Below are 24,431 nucleotides of genomic sequence, written 5' to 3' on the forward strand. Positions count from 1 at the left end.
TTTTTAACTTTGAGCTCCTAGACACTGCCAGCCTGCAAACCACACCTTGTTTAATATTTAAGTATATAATAAAGGGAGCTGGTATTTGTAGACCAACAACATCTAGGGGTCCAGTGTTAAGAAGGATATGCATGAAAGCGACTACAGATCAATTCACACTTTGTATTAGGGATGTCAGATGAGGTTGCAGGGGATGTTGGAAGCTGTAGTACACCAGTTATAGGGCCACAGGGGCAGATTTACTAAGGGTCGAATTTCGAAGTTAAAAAAACTTCGAAATTCGACCCTCGAATTGAAATCCTTCGACTTCGAATATCGAAGTCGAAGGATTTTTCTCCGAATTTAGCGTTCGAACAATCGAAGGAAAATCGTTCGAATCCTTCGATTAAACTATTGAATCCTTCAAATCTAACGATTTGACCTATTTTAGCATACGATCGAAGGATTTTCCTTTGATGTACAAAGACTTAGAAAATGGTTGTAGAAGGTCCCCATAGGCTAACATAGCACTTCAGCAGGTTTAATTTGGCGAAGTATTGAAGTCGAAGTTTTTTTAAAGAGACAGTACTTTGATTATCGAATGGTCGAATATTCGAACGATTTTTACTTCGAATTGAAGTCGAAGTAAATTCGAAGTCGTAGTATCCTATTCGATGGTCAAAGTATTCAAAAAATTACTTTGATATTCATTCTTTTAACTTCAAAAATTCACTCGAACCTTTGTAAATCTGCCCCTAAGTGTAGTAATTCATAACTAGCAATATACACTGCAGCACAACAAGCGTTTTTAGGGATGTCTCTATATACATATCTTTTTTTGATCTTTTAGGATACATTCAAAAACATTGAATGACATAAAGCAGGGGCTACACATAAGAAGCCTTGGATACAGAACTATGTGTAGTAAATGTCATTTAGTGGCATGCTATAGACCTCTAGTGACCAAACCAAGGTATATCATACAAAAAAATGTATCATAAGCATGGGGGGTTGTTTTGATATTTTTATATGATGGAATAAAAACTTTGTCATTAACTATAGAGAATGCTTTGTTATTAACTATAGGGCTGTCCTTTGTGACTATGGGAGCTGGAGCAAATTTCCCTCATGGGGCCCAAATGTTTATATATAACCTGTGTAAAGACACTTATGGTTTAACTATAACTTTTTACATTTTCTGGCAAAGTTGGAAGCTGTAGTTTAACCACAACTGACCTCCCTACAACAGACAGCCCTGTTTGTACATAACCTGTAAATCCAATCAGTCCTTTGAGCAGCTATTCTGAAAGATGTAAATGACCCTGTTGGCTGATTCTAGAGCACCTGAGCGTGTAAAGAGCTGGTACCTGTGAAGTGGCATGCCCGGTGATGTGGTTTCTGGTAAGTAATCTACCAGTGGTGAATAACAGCCCCCTGAGGGCGGGAATGGTAGAGGCTCTCCCCGATTGTGTTCCATCACTTTGAGACGCCAGTTTGAGAATAGTGGCATTGAATCACCTATAAATAAGCAGAGGTTTTTCTTTACAAGCTGCAATTTGTGATTTAATTAAAACTGCAAAAAAAATTTCATGGTGCCTACTGCACCCCAGGAAAATTCAACATCTGCCAGTTACTTGTCTAATGTACAGGTATGGGACCTGTTATCCAGAATGCTTGGGACCTGAGGTTTTTCTGGATAATGGATCTTTCTGTAATTTGGATCTTCATACCTTAAGTCTACTAGAAAATCATGTAAACATTAAATAAACCCAATATGCTGGTTTTGCCTCCAATAACGATTAATTATATCTTAGTGTGGATCAAGAACAAGGTACTGTTTTATTATTACAGTGAAAAAGGAAATCAATTTTAAAAATCTGGATTATTTGTTTATAATGGAGTCTATCGGAGATGACTTTTCCGTAATTCTGAGCTTTCTGGATAACAGGTTTCCGGATGACGGATCCCATACCCGTAGTAGTAATAATAATCAGACTGGTTGTTGTATATTACTGGACTGTATTAGATCTTGCTTCTATTGAAAATCCAGCAACTGTAGTAAAGGTTTAATAAATATGCTATATTAATAATCACAGCCATTGTTTGCAGCAGTGCAAAACGAAGGGTTGAGGGAGCAGACTAATCAGCCTTTCATAACTATTTAAAAAACAAACAAAGCAAATATAAAAAGCATCTACCACAGTTTAACACATACGCTGAATTGCAAGGCAACTGGGCACTTATATAGAGGGAGAAATGTAATTTACAAAGGGGAATACTGTATGTTATAATGTAGCAGACAATAATAAATGAAAGGAAAGGTTTATACTCTTTTCTTCTTCATACGATCCCCCAGAACTGCTGCTATAGCGAGACTCCAGCCTGTGATGCTGCCGACTGAGGTTACTGTTCAGGCCACTGTAGATATCTAGATGGGTGTAGCTAAAGGAACAAAGAAAGAGGTACATATACATATACACATATACACTGTATGTAACTGCAGCTGTTTTCTCTGCAGTTATTCCATAAGTAAGTGAACGGGTTATGTGCCTCATCCCTCATGAATACAGTGATGCCAAATGCAGGCAGGAATATATCATAGGGCATATGCAAGTTTTTGGACTATTCTGCATGAGCAAAAAACTGGGTTTATTGAGCAGTTGTATTTTGTGAACCTAAACAGTTTACAGTGGCTTCAGAAATGCCAATGTAGCACTTTGACTCTTGTCTATATGTGAAGTTATTGCAGGTACCAGGTCAATTATGCAGCTCTGCTCTAAGGAAGACTGTAATAATCTACAATAAAGCCTTCTAATAAAAAATGGATACCAGTGCTAAGACTGAGTTACACCATTTGCTGACACGTTTTTCTTTGCCTGGCCAGCTTAGGTGCAGCACTTTCAATAAGTTCTCAAAGCTGCCAAGTAGAAGTGCTGAAACCTACAGAAAACCCAAGGAAAATAATTTTGCGTTAAACCCTAGTCTTACAGCTGTGCTTTAGAATGAATGCCGCTATGGAGGATGTGTAACAACATTCCAAATGTAGGTTACACAGGCTCAATGAGAGAGCCTGCAGAATGCACCCTTACACAGCCATTACTGCATCTTTTCTAGGGCCAACTGCAACTTGTCCAAGCACCTGATCCTCTCCATTATTCCCCCCCAAGCTAAAAACGACCTCTTTATATGCACGACTTACCTCTCCTCAGTGCTGTCTCTTAGATGCCTGCTCTCATGGTTGCCGTCTGTAGGAGCTACCATTGTATTGCTGCTGGAAGTGGTACCTGGCAAATATCAGGAGCAACATTTAAAGTCAAAGACAGGACATATACACGCATTGCAAAATGGGATTGTTAAAATCAGAATATACTCATTATATCCTGAAGAAAAGAAATGTCAGCTGGTTTGATGCCCCTACACTGCCCACCCATTATTGTAGAACTCAATAAGACTGGCTATCACAGCAATACAAAGCAGAATGTGCACGCAATCACATACACCATGTAAAAGAACTAGCCCCATATTTGGGGCCCCCATGCTGCTTTCCCCAACAAGTTTCCCAAGAGTAGTGAAGTGTTGTGCCTCTTACCTGAGGTGACGGAGGGTATTTTATAGTTAGAAGTGATGCGGTAATATGGAGGATTGTCCATGTGAGACACTCCAGAGCTGACTGGGTCTGTAAGTTGAAGCTCACTCACCAGCTCCTCAAGCAGCTGCACAGTCTTATCTCTGCCTAGATACACAATCACCTTCTTTACCTGTGGAGGAACAGCTGTTTCAGCACTGGCAACATATTATTCTACATGCCACAGTCATACAATAGAAGATACAGAGAGAAGAGCAATAGTAATACTCACGTAAGGCAAGAGGCTGGGTTCACTATTTACACCACAAATGCTTATTAGAAAGTGCAAAATGATTTTCAGGTTCTTTGGCCAGCCATCTGCAAGTGTGGTCCAGACGTTTTCTATTTCCAACCATGCAACCTCGTCGCCATACTGCAAGAGATTCCTAAATATTAGCATAAAACCTACCAAGAGGCCCATTTGTTTTCCTGTTTATTATTTCCCATGAGCTCTGTTCCAGACATAACATAAAAAGGACGCCAGTAGATTTAAAGAATGAAAACATTTCTTATAATGAAATAAAATCATTTATAACTTGGCAGATTGACTTGGTTAACTCAATAATGATGTGTTTTCAATTACTGCTGATAGACGCAAAACACTGTGGGTTATTACCTTAGCTGTCATGTACATCAAGTTATTAAGGACCATGACAGTTGCTTGAGGTGATCCCCAGCCCTCTCCCCTTAGCCAGCGCCTGCTATTAACCATCATGTCTCGGTCCCTTAAGGAGTCTTCATCTTCCTCCTCGTGCCTCCGTGCTGTAGGCAAAGGCTTCAGATCCACCAACTCGATGTTGTTCATCCAAGGAAGTAAATAGTGCAACATCACCTGACGGCCAGCAGGGTGCGCTGTTTGTATTCTCTGGCTGATTTCTGTCAAAGGAATAAAGAAAACTGGTAACAAGGTGTGCTCTACTGGAAAAACATCCAATGCACAAATAATGATTACGTTTGCAACACAATGACCTTGCTGCTGAAGATCATTTAACCTAGACACGGTAAATGTGTCGTCATACAAATGTTGTGAAACCATCATTCTCAGAGAAAGGCTTCAGTGACAAACAGCTAATTGCAGTTCAAACAATAAGGTTTGTTTGTTAAAACATTGCAATATATTGGTGCAGAAAGTGCAGTCAGCTGCTGATGATCGCCCATTCAGTGCATGAGATGCCTATAAAGACATCAGTACCAATGCTGCCTAATGGTTGACGCACAGTGCATGAAATAACTTGGGCACTAATGTTAATGAGCAAGCAAGCCAAACAGAGCATGGAAAATACACAAAGAGGCTTTTTGTAACCTGCCAACAAAATCCAATCTCATATTACTATAGAACAAATAGTTGGCATTTATACAAAGACGACATCCAATCTAAAGTCATGCTGGGAAACAAAACTCCCTATAAGCACAGCATTTGTAAGCCCTATTACAGCATCATACCAGTAATAAAGCCCAGTACCTGAAAAGATAGCAAGTGTTAGCTCCGGGTAGGTCCTTGCCAGTTCCTCAGAGAGCTGATAGTAGGATGCAGAGTACAAGTGCGGCAGAGCAGATGGAGGGCTTAAGATCCCGTCCGTTCTGTGTACTTCCAGTTTATGGGCATAGCGAAACATCTTCGGTTCCAGGATCTGCAAAGAATCGGTCATTATCAAAAAAATAAATAAAATAATATATATATATATATATATATATATATATATATATATATACACACACACATATATATAAGCAAAAGAGAAGCCGCACCAACAGGTCTTTATACAAAAATAGAAAAACTTTTATTAATCAACGTTCCGGCTCGACCGCTGGAGCTGTCTTCAGGAACAAAAAAATTAAATATAATATGAAAAATAAGATTCTAGTGCATAAGACCCACTTGAGATAATTTATTAATACTGGGCACATATGCAGCCATATCAACGATTAAGTAATTAGTGCAGATGCGGGAAGTTCAATGAAAACAATATTTTAACTTACTGCCCTAGAGCAATTGTGTCCACTGTTGGTAAATAAGCCTTTACTTTCCTATATGAGGCCATACACTAAAATATCTGCTCACTGGGCAACCTCCCCAAACAAGCAGATCTTTTCCCCACTATGCCCACCTTGTGGGTCGCAACAAAGGGGAAACTAGGCTGCTGGGGTGAGGTTCGAACCAGCTTGTTCATGCGGTCTTCGACCCGACAGCATGATTTGCAATCGTGATCAGATTTTTTTGGCCCAATGGGAATTTTAAACTTGTCTGATCAATATCTGTGCAATTTTCAGACAGATTTGGGTCATGCAGGCCATCAGAGGGCCCCATGCAGATAAGATGCTGACTTGGTCTAAAGGGGCATCTTAAATCTTTTTGCTAAATGGGCAGATTTTTACCCAATATGGCCACTTTGTGGTGGCCAATATAAGGCTGATCCCTTCATTTGGTCTTGGGGCCCAAACAAATGGATTACAACAGACACCAATACAAGCTGAAGGGAGAGGACTGCATCAATGACCCAATGTAGCCCACAACCCTGAAGATATTTTTAAACCTGCCTGATTTTTGTACAGGCCTATACATAAGTTGCCGACTGGGTCTGAATTGGCAGTGAAAATCTTCCCAACTACACTACCATACAAGCCTAAATGCAGTTCAATCCAATGGAAAGTGAGCTGTGAAGTCAGCAGGCCTACTAGAAGCAGAAAATCCCATTGGCTGAGGACTGCCTTGGGCTGTGGATGGGTCTGCAGCATGGTCCCCTTATATGACCCAGTATTTGGTCCAAGGAAATGAAGACTTGCAGAAGTATTGTAGATTTTAGCTTTTTAAAGGTATTTTCCGACAGAAGTGTGCAATTTATCTACCCAGACATCAAGTTGCAAGCACAGCATGAATACAGGAAGCAAATCATGCGTAATGCTATTTTGTTGGGTGCTGGACTTTGCCTTTTTCAGCATGGCAACAAGCAGTATTTACAAACCTGCAGTAATTGCATAGCAACTTCATAGATATCCCTGGCCGAGTCGGCTGCTTTAAACAGGATCAGATTAAGAAGAGTCACTGTGTCGCACTGGTAATCCCTGTAGGAAGATTATGGGGGATTTAGAGAAAACGCAGAGTGACCAAAATAAAAAAATAAATAAAAATGTAATTTTTTGCTCTGACAGCAGCTCTGTATGTACCTGTTTTGGAAAACACTGGCTATAGCTTTAAAGCAGCCCGATGCCACCCGCTTGGAGCCAGTGTAGCAGCGGTCCACTGCCCAGTACATTAAATTGCTCTGGTCTGGATTAAGCTCAAGCAAAAGCATCACTGCCTCACAGCCCAACTGGTGAACCTATTGGAGGGTAGAAGAGTGGGTTAGGCAGAAATGCATTCCATACATTTCTATGCTGCAAAGAAATGTATAAAAGTATAATACATTTTATCATAAATGTTTAATCTCTCATCTGACTCCATTTATCTTTATTATACATTTATCAGAGAAGAGTCAGCACCTACACAGTAAACTACAAGCGCTCATGTAGGGATACTGCAAAATGTTATCATGCGACTTTACAGACTTTACAGACAACAAATATTTGGTGAAATAGGACCATATTTTTAAAGGGGTGGTTCACCTTTAAGTTAATTTTTAGTATGTTAAAGAATGGCTAATTCTAAGCAACTTTTCCATTGGCCTTTATTTTGTATGTTTTAAAGTTTTTAAATTATTTGCCTTCTTCCGAATCTTTCAGGTCACTGACCCCATCTAAAAAACAAATGCTCTGTAAAGGTGGCCATAGATACACAGATCCTATCGTACGAATCGAGGATTCGTACGATTTTCGGATCGTGTGTGGCGTGTGCCGACATCTTTCGCCCGGCGGATCCGATCCCGCTGGAGCCCATTGCGCATCGTAATCGGATCGTTCGGCCGAACAATCAGATTACCCCCAATATAGCCATGCTCGTTGATAGCATATCGGGAAATATCCGCTCATTTGGCGATGTTGCCAAATGAGCGGATCTTTGCGTCTATGGCCACCTCAAGGCTACAAAGCTTCAAATCAATGCACGGTCGCTAGGGTCATTTGAACCCAGAGCAACTAGATTGCTGAAATTGGAGAGCTGCTGAATATAAAGCCAAAAACCCTAAAAAGTACAAATAATAAAAAATGAAAACCAAATGCAAATTGTCTCAGAACATCCAGCTCTACATCATATTAAAAGTTTATTTAAAGGTGAACAGTCCCTTTAAACCAACAACGCAATGTGCTCACACATGTAGCAGCATTAGGTATTACCTTCTTGTCTTGGGAATCTAAAATATTATCCAACCATTTATATAAATATCCATCAGATGATAGGCCGACATTATCTGCAACCGGACCGCAGCACAGTACAGCTGACATAGCCTGAAAAACAAAAGCAGAACAAACATTGCCTCGGGAGGCTGAATACACAATATGTTACACCCAAAAATTGACAGATAGACCAAATATTAGCTATTGTCCAGACCTTAAGGAGTGGTTTGTCACTGGAATCTGACTCAAGTCGTCCTGGTTTTGATTTCAGAGTCAACTCCTAATACCTCAGGCACCATGTCAGACAATAAGCTGTATAATGCTACGGCTAGAGAGTGTTTGAGATGTGGAGCAGAATGTTTCATTTACATGATGATAATGTGCTCATAGTTTAGTGGCATCACACCCACAATCTTTACAATTGTGTAACATTGACAAGCCAGCTAATCTGTTTTGCAGTACAAGCACTGGCTCAATTAATCAATCGCTCAGTTTGAAATGTCTAATGCAAATGGTTTTGTTTCTTACCCAAGTCATAATCTATTGATTGTTCCATACATCGACTTACCCACGTGTATGGGGGAATGAAAAACCTCTGGCCCAATGCGCTTCATGCCTAAAGGCCCATTTATCAAAGGTCGAATTTTGAATTCATGTGAATTTTTTTTAAATTCGAATATACGCGCAATATGACTGGGAGGTTATTTAAGAAAAAATTAGAATGGCTTATATTCGATCTTATGGTTCCGTCCCGAAAATTCAAATCGTATTCGATTTGTATTTAATTCGTATAAATCTAATTTTACTCCCGAAAAAAAACCTTGAATGTCAGGGAGGCTATTAAACATCTCTAAATGGCTCAACGGACCACTGCCTTGACTTGTACATGAACTCAGCAGGTTTTAGGTGTTGAATATTCGAATTAGGACTGTTTCCGTGGGCGAGGTGTGATAAATCTCACATTCAAATTTACATTTTAACAGGGGAATTAAAATTCGAATGTGTGAATTTCGACATTCGAAAATTAGAATTCGATTGAATTTTACTATTCGACCCCTGATAAATCTGTCACTTTATCAGGAGCTTAACCTTATCTGGGACATCTTCTGTTTGGCCTCCCATCTGCACTGGAATAGACTGTGCACAATGTCTACTTTAAATTAAAAGGTTAACTAACACATTTTTAAAATGAAGGACTTCAGGAGCAAAACAATCTACCCTTTCCCTTACGTCGAGTTATTCACTGCTGACTAAATAAATATTCTCTCTCCAGGGTAAAAGGCATCATCCACAATGCAGATAATATTATGAATGGCTCTTAATGTCAGGGTTTGATGCAATTGTCCCAGTCAGTTGGCTGTATAGCCAGAACATTACCAGCTTTATTCACTGGCAGAAATGTGGGTTTGGCATTATAAAGCTCTTGCTTGCTGCCAAGAACAAAGCCGCCAGCTACTCTTACATTATTCCAGTACGTAAAGTTCCCTTACAATACATTACTTAAACTTGCTCACTGCTTTGGCTAGGCTGGGACTGAATCTATCATCAAAGCATTGCTAAATGTGGCTCAGAACAGGATACCAGAAATAATTTAATGGGGCAGCAAAAGAAAATTGACTTTTTAGACTTTACTCCAAACTCCAGAGTTGCATATTAACCCCCTCAGTGTGATTTGTAGTCAAAAATAAAATGTTTTAGCAGTATCTGCTTCTATGAGTGCTCTCCTCTAACTGCCAATTCACGGATCAATATGGGATTGAAGCACTGACAAATGTATCCTAGCACCGGCAGAGCGAAAGACAATCTCCCTGTTGTTCACAACCCCCTTGCAATTGCTCAGTTTCAGCATTGCAGCACAGCAACATAACTGGCAGTGTTACTTGTTAATATTAAGTAAAGAACGGAAAATATACCTTTAAAGCGCAATACTGATGTCGGTTTATTTGCATGTTGCGATCGCTGTATCTGTCCAATGGTGTGAACATGATGCTGAAGGGTCCTGCCCAATGGCTGAAGAGCATGAAGAGGCTATGGCGAAGGCTCTGCTGAGGGAAAATGCTTCTTCTCTGGTGCACTGCAGGAAAGAGACAAGGCTATGTCTAAGTGGCAGATATAGGAATGTTTTCGTATATCTGTAACCTTGTAATGAGCAAAGAAACCCTGGCCAATTGTTGGACCACAAAAAATTGTTCGACCTAAATAAGTCTGAAAACCACTGCTCTGCTCTACTTATAGAAAAAGCAAATGGCTAAACAACAGTGACTATATATTGAGTCGATTCCAAACAAACATAAATAAGTCTCCATTTCTCTTCTCTGTATATAAGTAACAACAAGTAGATGGAGCGTTCATATGGCGTGTCTCCAGTTGGCTGTAAGCTGAGTAAATAGATGTGGTCCAGTCAATAATCTCATGATTAGTATGATATCACAGTGCTTCCTTTTGTCAGAGGCACAACAACAGTGCTATCTATTATTGACTACTAATACTACTACTACTACAATGCTTAACAGAACATGCATGACCAAAGGTTATTAATTACCTCTGCTCAGACATTTTCTGTTTACAACAGTAGTAGTAGTCACTAAAACATAGTTGCAGTCATTAATAATGGTATCTCTATGTATAAATGCACTGTGCACACAATAGGCTGATAACACAGTTAAAGGTTTACCGATATCAAATTATACTCAATTTGTACGGTAAGAAACATGCATTTTAGCTGACACTTTGCCTGCAGCTTTCTCTTCACTGTGTTCTCCAGGGTATCAGGCTGTCTGAGAGATGGGACTTACTCTTTTACAATGCCTGAGGGCAAGACTCTGCTCTGACAGACAGAAGGAATATTTGTTTAAACACAGCAACGCCTGCTGCCTGGAAGAGATGAGCATTACCTGCCAACATGGCAAATGAAAAACTAAATCCTACTCGAAAATACAGAAGAAAACTTCAGACCACTACTCTAATAGTTCAAACCAAGAAGTTTATCCTTGGTTGCTGCCATTAGTTTAGAGGTATCAGTATGAGCATACATTTCCAAATAAGCAGAACTACTTCTGATACAGAGAATCTCCATTAGGAGGCTCTTCTTGAGAGAAGAGCGGAGTGTAGAGGTGGCCATACACTACAAGATCCCTCATTTGGCAGGGTCACCAAACAAGCAGATCTTTCCCCCGATACACCGCAAACATTTGATTTTGATTACAACAACGACATATCAACGACATATCAGTCAACGGGACGAGGACCACTTCAACTAGACGATGCGGTTCTCAATTGGGTTGGAAAATCAAGAGGGCCCCATACACCTGTAGATAAGCTGCCGAATCGGTCTTAAGGACCTGAATCAGTAGCTTAAATCTGCCCGTGTATACACAGTTGAAGAATTCCAACTTGGATTCGGCACCTATAAAATGGAAATGACTTTCTGCTAGGAGTTAGTGGCTCCAGAATCTCACATCCAAACGTCCAGTGTTTTTAACAGTTTCACAAAATCATGTTGAACGTAAGTTATGTTGAATGAAGGGGGATTTTTCAGTTTTAAGTACCATACAAACAGCTGTGCTTTTGCCAATCCATGAAATTATTTAACCCATTTAATATTGATTAAACAAAGATGAATGTGAAATGACATTATATGTAATTTATTAATATATTAATGATATTTATTATGAATTTTTGTGGTTTGATAATTCATTTAGGAAACTTAAAGGAGAAGGAAAGGCTGATTGCTCTTGGGGGTGCCAAATGTTAGGCAACCCCAAGTGATTGAATTGACTTACCTGAAACCCCGGGCCGGTGCTCCTATCGGCAAAAAACTGCACCGGCCCGGGGTTTTTCTAGCAAGCACCATGGAGAGATCTTCTTCCATCTTCATCTTTCTTCATATTTCCCGGGGCAAACACATGCGCTGTAGAACGAAATAGCGAGCTTTTTAGTTAAAGTTCGACTTTTCGTTCTACTGCGCATGCAAAACGCGCAAACAAAGAGGAAGCAGGAATAAGATCTCTCCGTGGTGCTCGCTGGTAAAACCCTGGGCCAGTGCAGTTTTCTGCTGATAGGAGCACCAGCCCAGGGTTTCAGGTAAGTCAATACAATCACTTGGGGTGCCAAACATTTGGCACCCCCAAGTGCAAACAGCCTAAAATTTAAACAACTTGAGATTGAATCTACCGTGTGCGAGTTTTGAGATAATTTTTAGCATGAAAAGTTATGTATATGTATTAATCTCACACACTGCTTAAGCCGTAGTGTGCGCAGCCATTCAAAATCAAATGGTGTATGGCCCCTTTAACAAATCCTTACAGGGTACAAAGATTTTTGCATGCAGTTACCTGGAACATTCTGAATGATATTCGCCACTAAGGCACTAAAATGGCATCGGATATCCTTTAGTGTATCAGAGTCCTTATCGTTTTCTGCTTCCAGCAACTGCCTGGTTAAATCCACATACTCCAACAGAGTATTGTTCAGGGAATGTGTTTCATTATCAAGGCCACCGCTTGCACTAGGAAAAGAAAGGAGCCCAAGGCAGACAATGGTGAGATATCCCATGACTCAATATACTCACAATAAAAAGCTAACTAAAGATAGCATTAACCCTAATAGCACTTAACTAGCAACATTCAGAACACCCCAATTCTACCTGAAAGATTCTGCCTGTTTGGATCCAATATAAAGCACCAAAAATGTCCAAGGTTATCCAGCTTCGACTGAATTGCCACTATGCTGGCAGTGAAATGATGACTGCACCAACGAGCAGATGTAGTCCTCAATTTGATTGGAAAACAAAACCTGCTCGATTGACATCTGTCTGATTTTTGGAAGAGTTATCAGCCCCATACACACGCAGATAAGATGATGAATTTGTCCATAGGGGCCAAATCAACAACTTAAATCTGCATGCGTATGGCCACCTTTAGTGCTGATGGAGATGTTATTTATTTAAGCAAGACGTTGAAGGGTCAATTCATAAAATATTATAGGATAGAGTTGAACAAGATTTTCCATGCTGAAGGTACTACTTTACATGTTTGGGGAGGGATTCTAATAAAACAATGGGTTCTTATAATGGAGATCAAGGTCATGCTGAGGCTTAGTTAAAAAATCTCTAGGCAGTCCACTCTAGCTGACTGAATATTCTAATAAATAAACTATTCAATATACTCTAAGATAGCTGTTTTGTTTTTTTACAGGAGAATCCTTACCTGTGACTAATGACTCCAGCATCTGCCAGCAGTTCAAATATACGGACGAGTTGGACTCGTAAAATATCTCGACGCCTGCGTCGCTTCATATTCTGTAGGAAAAGAATAGCAGCCGAGTGTTTTTTGTACTAACCACAAGTCAGTCAAAAGGATGTTTACTGTGACTTTACGGACACTTTTTAGCATATACCTTTACAGACGTTATTTATACTGTCACACAATCCAGGCAGAATATGAAAGTCAAGCATCATTAATACTGCACTTTGCGGAGAACTAGTAGGATTAATCAAAGGCTACTATTTTGCCCTTTTTTTAAAAATGTTCCTAATTAGTGATTTATGTGATAATGCTGCAATTGTGAGGCAGTCTTGGAAGTGGGAGAAATAGAATCTCAGTTGCTTTGTTTCAGCAACTAACAAGTGAAGCAATTAGATGAAAATATCTGATCTTCAGCTTCTCTTCTTTTAAAGGAGAATTATGTCCCATGTATACAGCACATTTTATGGTCATCTTATGGCTCGAAAAGCTACACATCAGCTGTACAGCAAAAGTAGTACTGCCATTGAACAAGGAGAAATAAGATAATTACCTCTGGCCTTCTATCAAGTGCTTCCTTAATTATGGGGTGCAACTCTTCAATTAATTCCCTGTATGCAAATAGAGAAAGAATTAAACACCTTTGGTGAGAGCAACATCGCAAGGAGTGTTTTCACAATATTTACAAGCTGCACTTGTTAGATAAAGTAATTAACTGAACACCCAACTGGATTCCTAATGCAATTCTGAACCAAGGTATAAATTACATGAACATTTTATTTTTGTAGAATAATATTTTGAGTATAAACAGCAGAAGAAGGGTAGATAAAAGCTCTTCCATGTGATAGAAACTGACTAACTTATAGAGCCTAGGGAGACAAGGGGAAGGGGGTGGTTAGATAATCTGTATTTAAAGGAGAAGGAAAGCTACGGAGGCATTTTATTGCCAATAGATGAGCTGCAATAGTGCAAGCTAGAATGCTATATTTATTCTGTACAATGTTTTATCATACCTGAGTAAAAAGCTCTAGAAACTCTCTGTTTGTTTAGAATAGGAGCTGCAGTATTAATGTGGTGTGACATCACTTCCTGCCTGAGTCTCTCCCTGCTCTGGGCTCAGATTACAGTAGAGAAGGGAGGGGTGGGGGGAGGAGCAAACTGAGCATGCTCTTGCCCAGGGCAATGAGGTTTAAGCTGAAGGCAGGAAGTCTGATACAGAAGCCCATGTGTACACAATAGACGGAAAGAAATGCAGTGTTTCTTTTGACAGGGGACTCAGAGCAACATTACGTTGAGGGTTTACTGGTATATTTAGATGGACCTTTCTGATAAGGCTTACTTAGTTTTAACCTTTCCTTCTCCTTTAAGCCTAGTATCTTTTTCCACTACAGCCAGTTCAGTGCATTAAGTTCTGACTGGTTGCTATGTATTACAGCACTAGAAAAAAATATGCCCCAAAATTATCAACACTTTTCTGCCATAACCCACTTACTTTCTGATCCACTCAAAAAGAACTGGGAGGATAGAGTCTCACAAAAGGAATGAAAAAAAAAAGCAGAAAACAGAAGGCAGCCAAACATCAAGAAAGTTCGATACCATAGGCTCCAATAGCAGGATTTCTAATAAATCATTAAAATATCCATGGATTTCAATAACAATCATCAGCATCGGGCCAAAATCTCACTGCCCAGGGCTAGATTACTTGCTGATCAAATGTGAGACTGGAGGGCATTTCTTGCAAGTGGGTCAAATAAGAAACATTTTAGAAAAATCTTTAATTTCATCATTGTGAATTTTGAACACTTAAAAAAAGGACTTGGTACATTAAGCATGTGGGTACCTAAATGCTCCAGGGTTGGTCCTGCCAAGTCCCAGAACGAGTGATTCTGTGATTTCCATGCTCTCAGAGCGCATCATTGGTACTATGTGCTTAAACAAGGATGAAGGGGACGGATTTCCAATAATCTGAAAAGGAAACAAGCATTCATATTAGCGCCTTATTCATAGCCTATTCCTATCTTCAATAAAACTCATAGAGATGATTAACATCCCAATAATAAGAAAAGCACATTATTGATTTAAAGGAGGTGACATAACAGATCAGAAGGAAGGATAAAATTGCTCTGTACTTAATGATCCTATTAGCATCACAGATATACAGCATAGTAAAGGGATATATAAATGTGTATATATAAATTTCTAAAGGACTCACACTACAAAATCAGTAAAACATTATTCTTTATTCATACTTGTGTATCCAAAGCTTCGGCACTGATTAGAGGCTTTATCAAGCATTTTTAATTTTTATTAGGATGCTTCTTTAAAATACACTTTCTTAACCGTTCTACCACCCTATCCAAACACCAGTTGTGTATGTGCGTATCATGACCCTTAATATCCTTGGGTGACCATGACAATTATGTTTTGATCTGTAGCATTATTAGGAGGAATGGGAGCACTTATGTTTTATTAGGTGTTTAGAGAACCTAATTAAATATTTAAGCCTAACACAGGGCCTCATGCCAAACAAGTATAAAAACCACTAGTCATATTGGTCCAATAACATTACCAATGTTGTAAAAAAGTAGCAAAAGGTGGTGCATGCCAGGTGGAGAGCAAGATGCAGGCATGAGTCAATATTTGGAGAGGGAATTGGGATCTGAAATGATGCAATCATTATCCTCCAAGAATCACCCACCTTTGAATCTAAACTATATCCACTGTCCGGAGTAGACGCCAGCGTCTCAGAAGGGGAACAGCGCACAGAGCCAGTAGATGCAGGTGAGGTGGACGTGGCTGCACTGCAGCACAGAATTAAGTAGTTTCTCCAGAGGCCTATGTAGGAGTCGCTGCCTGTTACTGCAGTAACTTTTTTAGCATTAATGGGGCTGCTGCAAAGGAATCCAAAAAAATCAATCAGAAAACATAGCAACTGTGGGGCTCTTACAAAATAGTTAAAAAAAACATTATATTGTGTGTTCTTGACCAGAAAAATTCAATACCTAATACACTAAATGAATCCAAGGGGAATACAGGACATGGGGCAATACTGACATATACGCAAACATATGAATAATTTTCAGCAACCCTGATATTCAACAGCAATGCTCGTTGCCTAGAATCAGAAGGCCTTACTTTATGTCAACTTGTGGAGACAAAAGCTGCAGACGGGTATAAGCAAACATCCAGGCATAGCTCACAGCAGTCGGGCAGTACTTGGGCAGGTTTTCTTGTTTCAGGAAGCTGGACAAGCTTATTATCCACGGGTCCTGGCCTTGTGTTACATGAGCAAAGATCCAAATGTGTGATGGACTGACCACATCAAACTGGTGGCTTATTGGTGAAGAGCTCCATTCTGCTAGAGTTTGTAGGTCTATTGAGTTTGGGCAATACAGCAAGGTGGTCTGCATAACAGTGGGAAACAGAAGACACATAGCCATTATTTAGCTCCATGTTCAAACATATTATAGCTTATGGCCAATGTCCGATGAGAAATTTGTAAAACACTTTACATGCAGCGGATTCCCAATCTTAAAGATTAAGGGCGATTTTTAGGTGCTTTCTTATCCAAGAGAGTGGTGATCCCCCGTGGGTGACAAAGTGCCCAATCTGACATTGCTCTTAATTGCTTTTCGCAGAAAACTAGATACGACAGGACGATACAAGTACTTTGCCTGTGTTCTTGTGTCTTGATATATTCATTCCACTTCTCAATTAATATTCTTAGATATACAATAGGATACCCAGGATAACGCAGCCTATTGTAAAACTATTAATACAACAAGTAGGTTTACCTGATCGGCCCCAGTGAGATGTATAAAGCTTTCAAGAATAGATGGGCTCAGTCTGTCCATTACATCTATAGCCAACTCCTCATCACCCTATAGCATTGAATGAATGAATGACAGGTATTAATTTTCAGGAATATAAAACAATTAAGGGAGCAATTAAGCAAGTGTTATGCTGGTGATCTGCTGTTTATGAAAACCTTTATGTTTATGAAAACAGGCAATATTTTCAGGCAGTGAATTATTCTTTTGGTGGTGATGGCAGATATGTAGCCCAAATGCTCACCACCCCCACCACTATTCTCTGTATGTTGTATATGTAGAAATAAATGCAGACCTTGGAAACCTCCAGAACAGTATACAAGGCCCGAATTTCTCGCAGGACGTTGACTGCCAATCTTCTTGTGGCAGGTCGGCTGTTACAAAGAATAACCAGTGCAAAGCCTTCTACCACGTGAAATACGCTGGAATATAGACTTCTTTCAAGAGGAAGAGTATGTGCAGCACCATTAGGCACTCCCCGCTGTTAAGAAGGCAACAAGAATAAATATTTTTATTGCAATAAATATAATTTTCTGTATGTATTCCAGTAAACTGCCCATTCTGTTGGCAAGGATATGATATGATTATTATTTATTAAGGGTGAACCTTTTCATATGAAGGTTTCCCTGCTCTATGCATTCATCAGTATTGCTGACAATATAGCATATGTTAAACTAAAAAAGGTGATCCAAGTAGATATATCCTATATTATATACATATATACTGTATATTATTCTTAATATATTATTTCTCGGTGAAAATGATCAAAGCATTAGAGCTTTGCCTAAACACATACTGAAACAGACACATACACAGCTCCTGCAGAATAAAAAAAAAGTGCCAGGGTACTAATATAATGAAAAGAATCAAGCCAAAGAAAGAATATTAAATCAGTAGCAGCCGTAGCATAAAAAAACATCCATTCAATGAATTCTTGAGGGCTTTAGATGTGTATTAGCATATAGATGTGCCTTACATCATTCTGTACACTTCCTGGAATGCTCTAGGCCTGTAAAGTAGAACTATAAAGAAAGCAGTGGCTGACTCATTGTATATAACAATAAAAGTGGCAATACCTGCACATCTGTGTTTTTATTGTGTATCTGAGCTGCTTGCTTCCACTGACTTATTAGCTGCACCAGCATCTTCACTGCATTGTCTAGAAGGGTCGAATGAACATCAGTCACTTCACGCACAATAAAGTAAACAAATCCCGAAAGAACGTCCTCCCGCCAGTCCGGGAAATCCTGCATTAATGCCTGCAGAGTATTGAAGGCCAGTGCACGGAGCTCCTCATCCATATGAATTGTAAGCCTAGCATGGACACAGAGCAAAGACATGTATATGTTTATTTGTGTGACTTTATGTTGTAAAGCCCTGCAGAAGTATATAGGAAGACAAGACTATAGTCAAATTAGGAGCTGATTCTCAGCCTCGGAGAGACAATAGGGTGAACAAAAATAAACAGTAGAGCTGAGCAAGTTTATGGCTATAGTAACCAGTATTATATAATAATGTGTTATGTGTAGTTTTATAAAGGAGATCTCCTGGGCTAGAAGGCTTGCTCTCTTGATGGTACTCCAGGAAAAGATATTTGCTAAAAGATCAATCCTGACCAATGCCTAAAGTGCATTTTTCACAGTTATGATTAATGATTGCGGCAACATGATTATCTATTCGTCATAAAAAAAAGGGCTACCGTGCATAATGAACACAGCCGCAATTCTGGGGAGAATAGGTTGCTTCATAATGATCAATAGTTTATATACCATTGAAATAACCTCATTCTGCACACTAAAGTATATGCTGTGTCCCTTGAGAAAAAATATCCAAGTGTTCCAGGAAGATCCAAGATGTAGAGAAATATTGTAGGAGTTCAGCTGCCATGTCACTGCTCTCCTCTACAATTATTAATGTATACTGCATGGCTTGGATTCATGGATTCCCGTCTAGTTAAGGAAACTCACAAGGGACACATACAGCTAATCCTTCGGCTGAATGAAAGATAACCAATTTACAGCAAATCTTTTTTTGCAGAAAAGCTTGCACGTCATGATGGATAGCCATGATTGATCATGGAGTTCTGTTGCCTAAATGTCACCAGATGCACAAGACCAAAACTGCCACTATGCAGAATGGTGAGAGAAGGATGGAAACATACGGCAGGACATGACTAATAGATGTAGTTACCTTGCTAGCAGTTCGATGAGGTCTGCTCTACTCATACCATCAGGAATTAGCCTCGGGATAGCAGCTATACACGTCCGGAACAGGTCAATCTTAGGCTTCCTCTCTCCTCTGTTCAATTGAAGGAAAAGATTCAGAGGTGCTACCAGCAGAGAGATAAACAAACTTTTGCAAATACTTACATAACTTTAAAAGGTTATGCAATTGGTTTTCATGTTTTATTATTTGCAGTTTTTGAGTTAGCTTTTTAGTCAGCAGTTTGCAATTTCAGCAAAAAAAAAAATCTGAATTACTTTAGCAACCATGCATTGATTTGAAAGGGAGACTGGAATATGAATAGGAGAGGGCCCAAATAGAAAGAGGAGTAATACAAATGAGCAATAACAATAAATACAGAGCAGTTGTTTAGATGGGGTCACTGACCCCCATTGGAAAGCTGGAAAGAGCCAGAAGAAGAGGGCAAATAAAAACTATAAAAAATAAATAATGAAGACCAATTGAAAAATTTCTTTGAATTGGCCATTCTATAATAAATGAAAAGTTAGCTTGGATATGAACCACCCCTTTAACACTAGCATATCAAACCTGAAGCTAACCAGCCCTACAATGTCATTAAATGCCTTGCCCATGGCTGCCTGATTGAATGCTGACATGCAGCAGTGGTGCTTGAAGCACATAGAGCGGTGCTAAATAAGGAGTTTCAGGCAAAGTACCTGCGCTCGTTGACAGTGCTCATAAGGCTTTTAAATAAAATAAGCCATAAAGTACTCATGTCCTATAGTACTTTTTATCATAAAGAGGGTTTTGAATACATTATTGGGCTTAGAATTTGTGTCTTCTAGTGACCATACCAGATGTTTTTTTCTAACGGGTTCCATTCTCCCTGTCATATTACTACTGCCACCAAACAATCTAAAACATATTCTGAACTGGAAGGGAGGGGACACAATATCAGTAAAACACAAACGGCAAAATCTTGTTAGCTCACACCCAAACAATGGGCAGTAGCACTGATAATCCTGCAAAAAAAGAGAGCATCTACCCATGTCTAAAAATAACAATAATTACTGGCACAGACTGTCCCCCGGCACAAAACCATTTAGACTTTCAGTGCTCAGGCTTTTAGTCTAATGAACAGCACAATGTGATAGAGTAATTCAGCCTCAGCTTAATGCAAGCCTTATTATTGATCTGTTGTTGTAAGCAAACCAAACACATTAACATTTATCAACAGCAACAAAAAGATAGATTTATGTTGTGTTACATACGTGATCATGTCTTCGGGCTCCTTATTACACATTTGCACGCTTGTCATGCACATGGGCCGACCAACTTCCTTGTCAAGATGCCTGAGAATGCTATCCAATGCTTTGCGCACTTGCGGATAATAAACGGACATCCCTAAAATACATCATTGGTAACTGTGATTAATATGAACTGATTACAGAGGCTCCTAGGTTATTCTTGATGAACATTTTGTTGTATTCCAAGCAAATTTGCAATTTACATTAATTCTTTTGAAGATTCCAAGAAAATTGTATCCTGCTGATATAATAAATATTGTAACAACAAAACCAGACAACCTTAAAAAAATGATATGACTAGAACTACGTAATTTATATACAGAGCTTAATGCACAATTTTACAGGCTCAGTAGTCCTATACCAGTAATAATATGAGCCCTTAAAATTGTCTAAAGTAGCTCTCCATTTTGGATTTTGTACGTCATCTAAATGTCAGTGGCTATACACATGCTTAGGAAGTTACGTATCAAAGGTCTAAAAAATTTGAGTTTTTCGAGGATAGTTTCAATAAAAATTCAAATTTTTCTGGATTAAAAAAAAAATTGTTTTTTTTCGAGATTTATTCTGCCCCCATGCTGCAAAAAGCATGAATCCGAAAATATTTCAGCTAAAACCTGTCGAGGTCATGTAGAAGCCAATGGCATAGGTCCCTCAAACCATTTGAAGATGTTTTAAGCCTTCATGATTTTTTGTTTTTTTTCGATGGTTTGCACTCAAAAACTCAATCAATTCGAGATATTTTCACCAATATCTCCATCAATTTGAGTTCCCCCCCCTCCAAATGCATTCATTAAAATTGTTTACGTTCAAGTTTTTTTTTATAAATAAGCAAACATTCACACTGTGAGTTTATTCGAGGTAGAAAAAACCTCACATACTCAACCTTTGATAAATAACCCCCTTTAGGCTGCTGTTGACAAAGCTAAGCTTAGGCACCCTAAGAAATCATAGAAACTGGCTGAAAATGGATTACATATGTAAGAGAAGCTCATGCTACAATGGTGATTAATGAATTCTGATGCAGACTGCACTAGTGTCTATTCTGCCATTGTGAATCTTAATTATTTGCTAATCAGCCCTGCACTGTGACTTTTATATTGTTTATTTACACACACACACACAAAAAACACAAAACACACACTTAAACACACACACAAGCTGTATATTATGAGTTGGTTTCTGTGATTCAGCAGAAAGGAAGACGTGGAGCTACTAGGGGCATCTTCAGAGGCAAATGTCTTCATTGCTAAAGTGATTGGGGGTTGAGGCCTGAAACAGAAGCCCAAAAACCATAAGGTGTCTACACACATCTAACAAATGTGTGTTGGTTAGCTTGTTGAGCTTTCGTTCCCCTTTTGCCTCTCCTTCCACAATGAGGAAGGACACAGTTACAAATCAGCAATTTTTGGAAAAGTAGATAACAGGAGATGGAACTGATGACAGACCTATTACTTTTGCCTCCTCGTCGGTCAGGGTCTTGTTAAGAAAGATTTTCTTTACACGCAAAGTGTTTCCTGAGGGAAGGATCACTCCAGTTGTTGGCATGGGCGGCTCCCCGTCCTTTTGCTGTAAGCTGTCTGCTATAACAAGGAAGACTCGCAAACCTATGTTCATCCTCTGCAAGGAACATAAAACAAGGAAAGCAATCATCATGTAATCATGTAACACTACCTCTGACTGAGTAAAACTGCTCCATGTGATGAAAATCCAAATGTCAGTGGGGGATTTGGTACAAATGGTTCAAAGGGAGCACACCCAGTCATAATAAAGCGAGGTGCAATCCTACAGGCACTGCCCAGTAGAGTTACCACAACATAATATCCACAAAAAATATAAGGATCGCACGCTCAGTAAAAGTTAATTTATTTTACATAAAGGTTACAAAAAATAAATCAAACAATGGCCCCAAGTAGTGGCCACTACTTGGGGCCATTGTTTTATTTATTTATTGTAACCTTTATGTAAAATAAATAAACTTTATATGTATAGAACTCAGCATTTCTGCAAAAGGACAGGAAAGGGAAATGACCAATGACCATTTAAAGGCCCTTTAGGAGTTGTCATGATGTGACTAACAAGGTGGATACGTCATGCTGGATTTGCTGTTGACCTCTCCCAATAATCCTCGGCTTCCCTTTTATGGTCGTCTTCCCCATCTTATATTTTTATTAACAGGGATCCTTAGTCTCTTGAACTGAGCAAAAACCTTTTAACCATATTTACTTCCCTTGTAAACATTCTGGGTTGCTATTTGCAAGCCTTTTCCTCTATTTCTTCCAAGGATTAGCAAATAAGCCACGTGTCACCCAATGCATGCTGCACTTATACATCAGCAGAAGATTGTGCATTCTCATTTTAAAAGAAAATCTGAAAAAGCAACGTATTGAGTTACCTCTGGGTTGATGGTAAAGGTTTTAGACGACTTTCCAACACTGAGTAGATCAAATATTATTTCTTTCATTGCAAAATCTAAACGTTCCTTTTGAAAAGATGAAGGAGGAAAATACAAAAGTGTTAGTGGAAGATGATACCGAGATCTCTTGCTTATAAAAAATGCCAAGAGAATCAGTGTTTCTATAACTAGCCACCTCTTGCGATTTACCCTTTTAACTATTGGCAAATAATATGTAAAGCACAAGCCTATTCATTGAGCTCATGTTTAATAATGTGGGTATACTGCACACTTGCTCAGCCTCACTTTATTCAGTTCAGCAATGTTAACTTTATTCAGTTGTTGCTGTATTACAATTACCCATACTTGTTATATAATAAATGGCTAAAACATGCTGGGAGCTTTAGTTCAGCAACATCTTGGTAATACTGATCAATAAAACTTTTCCCAAATCTAAAGGGTCAGTAGCACTAGTAAAATGTCAAACAATCATTTAATGTGGGTCCCAATTTTTTTTATCCATAAGCCACTTTCAAATGTAATACTAGTTTGGGAGCAACATAAGCATGCAAAAAGTTCCTGGGGGTACCAGATAATTGCTACAATTGGCTATTTGGTAGCCCCTATGTGTACGGACAGCCTACAGGAGGCTCAGTTTGGCAGCACAGCTGTTTTTTGCTCAGGAGCCCCTGGTTGGGGAACATTGCTCTAACGAGTTTCACATTGAAACAACAAAGTTAAAACTTCAGAAAATCATCTCTCACTATGGGGCAAATTCACTAAGATTCGTAGTTGCACCAGTGTCCGCTTCGCAGCACTTCGCCAGGCGTATTTTTGCTAGCGCTATGCAAATTCACTAAAATCCAAAGTTGCGCTCAGGGGAAGCGTAAGGTTTGCGAAGTTGCACTAGCGTTAATTCGCCAAGCAAAGTGAAGTTACGCTAGCAATGCTTACAAGTTACAATGGAGGTATATGTTGCATCACTACACAAGCCTGGGAAACCTTCAAAACAGCAAATAAAATGTTTATTTTGCCCTACACATGTGCCCACTGTATAGTTAAGGTGCCATGAGTTAGGAAATGTAGGTGGGAAGGAGGGTAGCCCCAAATTTTTTTTGCGTAGTTACGTCCGTTGCGCAAATTCACCAGGCGTAAGGGTGCGAAGTAACACTAGCGAATTTATGCCAGTGTCCGTTAGTGAATCGGCGAATTAGCGAAAATGCGATACGCTTGCGAATCAACGCTAGCGTTAGGCGCTTCGTCCTTCAGTGAATTTGCCCCTATGTATGATAATGGTAAGATAGCACAAGTATTGTTAAGGGGCATTTTTTCTGGAGAACTTTCTTGCATCTGTAATTAAATTTTGGCTACTTTCTTTAGACAAATTGTGGTGTGACAGTGAAATTGCTAGAGCTGGGTGATCATATTGTCAGGTAACCCTCTACTTGGCTTATGTTTGGCCAATATATATAAGTGCAAACTACATTATATCCTAGCTTGTTCCTGAACTGTAGCTCTATTAAATCAATCGCTGTAGGGTGATAATGAGTGGACAAGCCAGTTAATATCGCTTCCAACAACCCCAAGTGTCAGGTTGTTACA

General features: G+C 39.2%; 1 protein-coding gene across 11 annotated transcripts in view; it reads right to left on the reverse strand.

The window, feature by feature from the left end:
* Window positions 1-24,431, reverse strand: part of fryl.L (FRY like transcription coactivator L homeolog) — a 211,861-nt gene that overhangs the window by 33,389 nt on the left and 154,041 nt on the right. For all 11 annotated transcript variants that reach the window (XM_041588844.1, XM_041588838.1, XM_041588816.1 and 8 more), the window contains 24 exons: window positions 22,830-22,916; window positions 21,883-22,054; window positions 20,402-20,534; window positions 19,137-19,244; window positions 18,023-18,260; window positions 17,242-17,427; window positions 16,911-16,997; window positions 16,252-16,520; window positions 15,815-16,007; window positions 14,957-15,081; window positions 13,670-13,727; window positions 13,081-13,172; window positions 12,208-12,380; window positions 9,787-9,947; window positions 7,874-7,984; window positions 6,770-6,924; window positions 6,568-6,667; window positions 5,067-5,235; window positions 4,221-4,480; window positions 3,837-3,977; window positions 3,569-3,737; window positions 3,179-3,263; window positions 2,309-2,421; window positions 1,347-1,497 (listed from right to left, as the gene is read on the reverse strand). In XM_041588844.1, coding sequence (XP_041444778.1) covers window positions 1,347-1,497; window positions 2,309-2,421; window positions 3,179-3,263; window positions 3,569-3,737; window positions 3,837-3,977; window positions 4,221-4,480; window positions 5,067-5,235; window positions 6,568-6,667; window positions 6,770-6,924; window positions 7,874-7,984; window positions 9,787-9,947; window positions 12,208-12,380; window positions 13,081-13,172; window positions 13,670-13,727; window positions 14,957-15,081; window positions 15,815-16,007; window positions 16,252-16,520; window positions 16,911-16,997; window positions 17,242-17,427; window positions 18,023-18,260; window positions 19,137-19,244; window positions 20,402-20,534; window positions 21,883-22,054; window positions 22,830-22,916 — 3,536 coding nt within the window. The remainder of the gene's footprint in view (window positions 1-1,346; window positions 1,498-2,308; window positions 2,422-3,178; window positions 3,264-3,568; window positions 3,738-3,836; window positions 3,978-4,220; window positions 4,481-5,066; window positions 5,236-6,567; window positions 6,668-6,769; window positions 6,925-7,873; window positions 7,985-9,786; window positions 9,948-12,207; window positions 12,381-13,080; window positions 13,173-13,669; window positions 13,728-14,956; window positions 15,082-15,814; window positions 16,008-16,251; window positions 16,521-16,910; window positions 16,998-17,241; window positions 17,428-18,022; window positions 18,261-19,136; window positions 19,245-20,401; window positions 20,535-21,882; window positions 22,055-22,829; window positions 22,917-24,431) is intronic.

The sequence above is a fragment of the Xenopus laevis genome, chromosome 1L (assembly GCF_017654675.1).
Source record: "Xenopus laevis strain J_2021 chromosome 1L, Xenopus_laevis_v10.1, whole genome shotgun sequence".
In the NCBI taxonomy this organism is placed as follows: Eukaryota; Metazoa; Chordata; class Amphibia; order Anura; family Pipidae; genus Xenopus; species Xenopus laevis.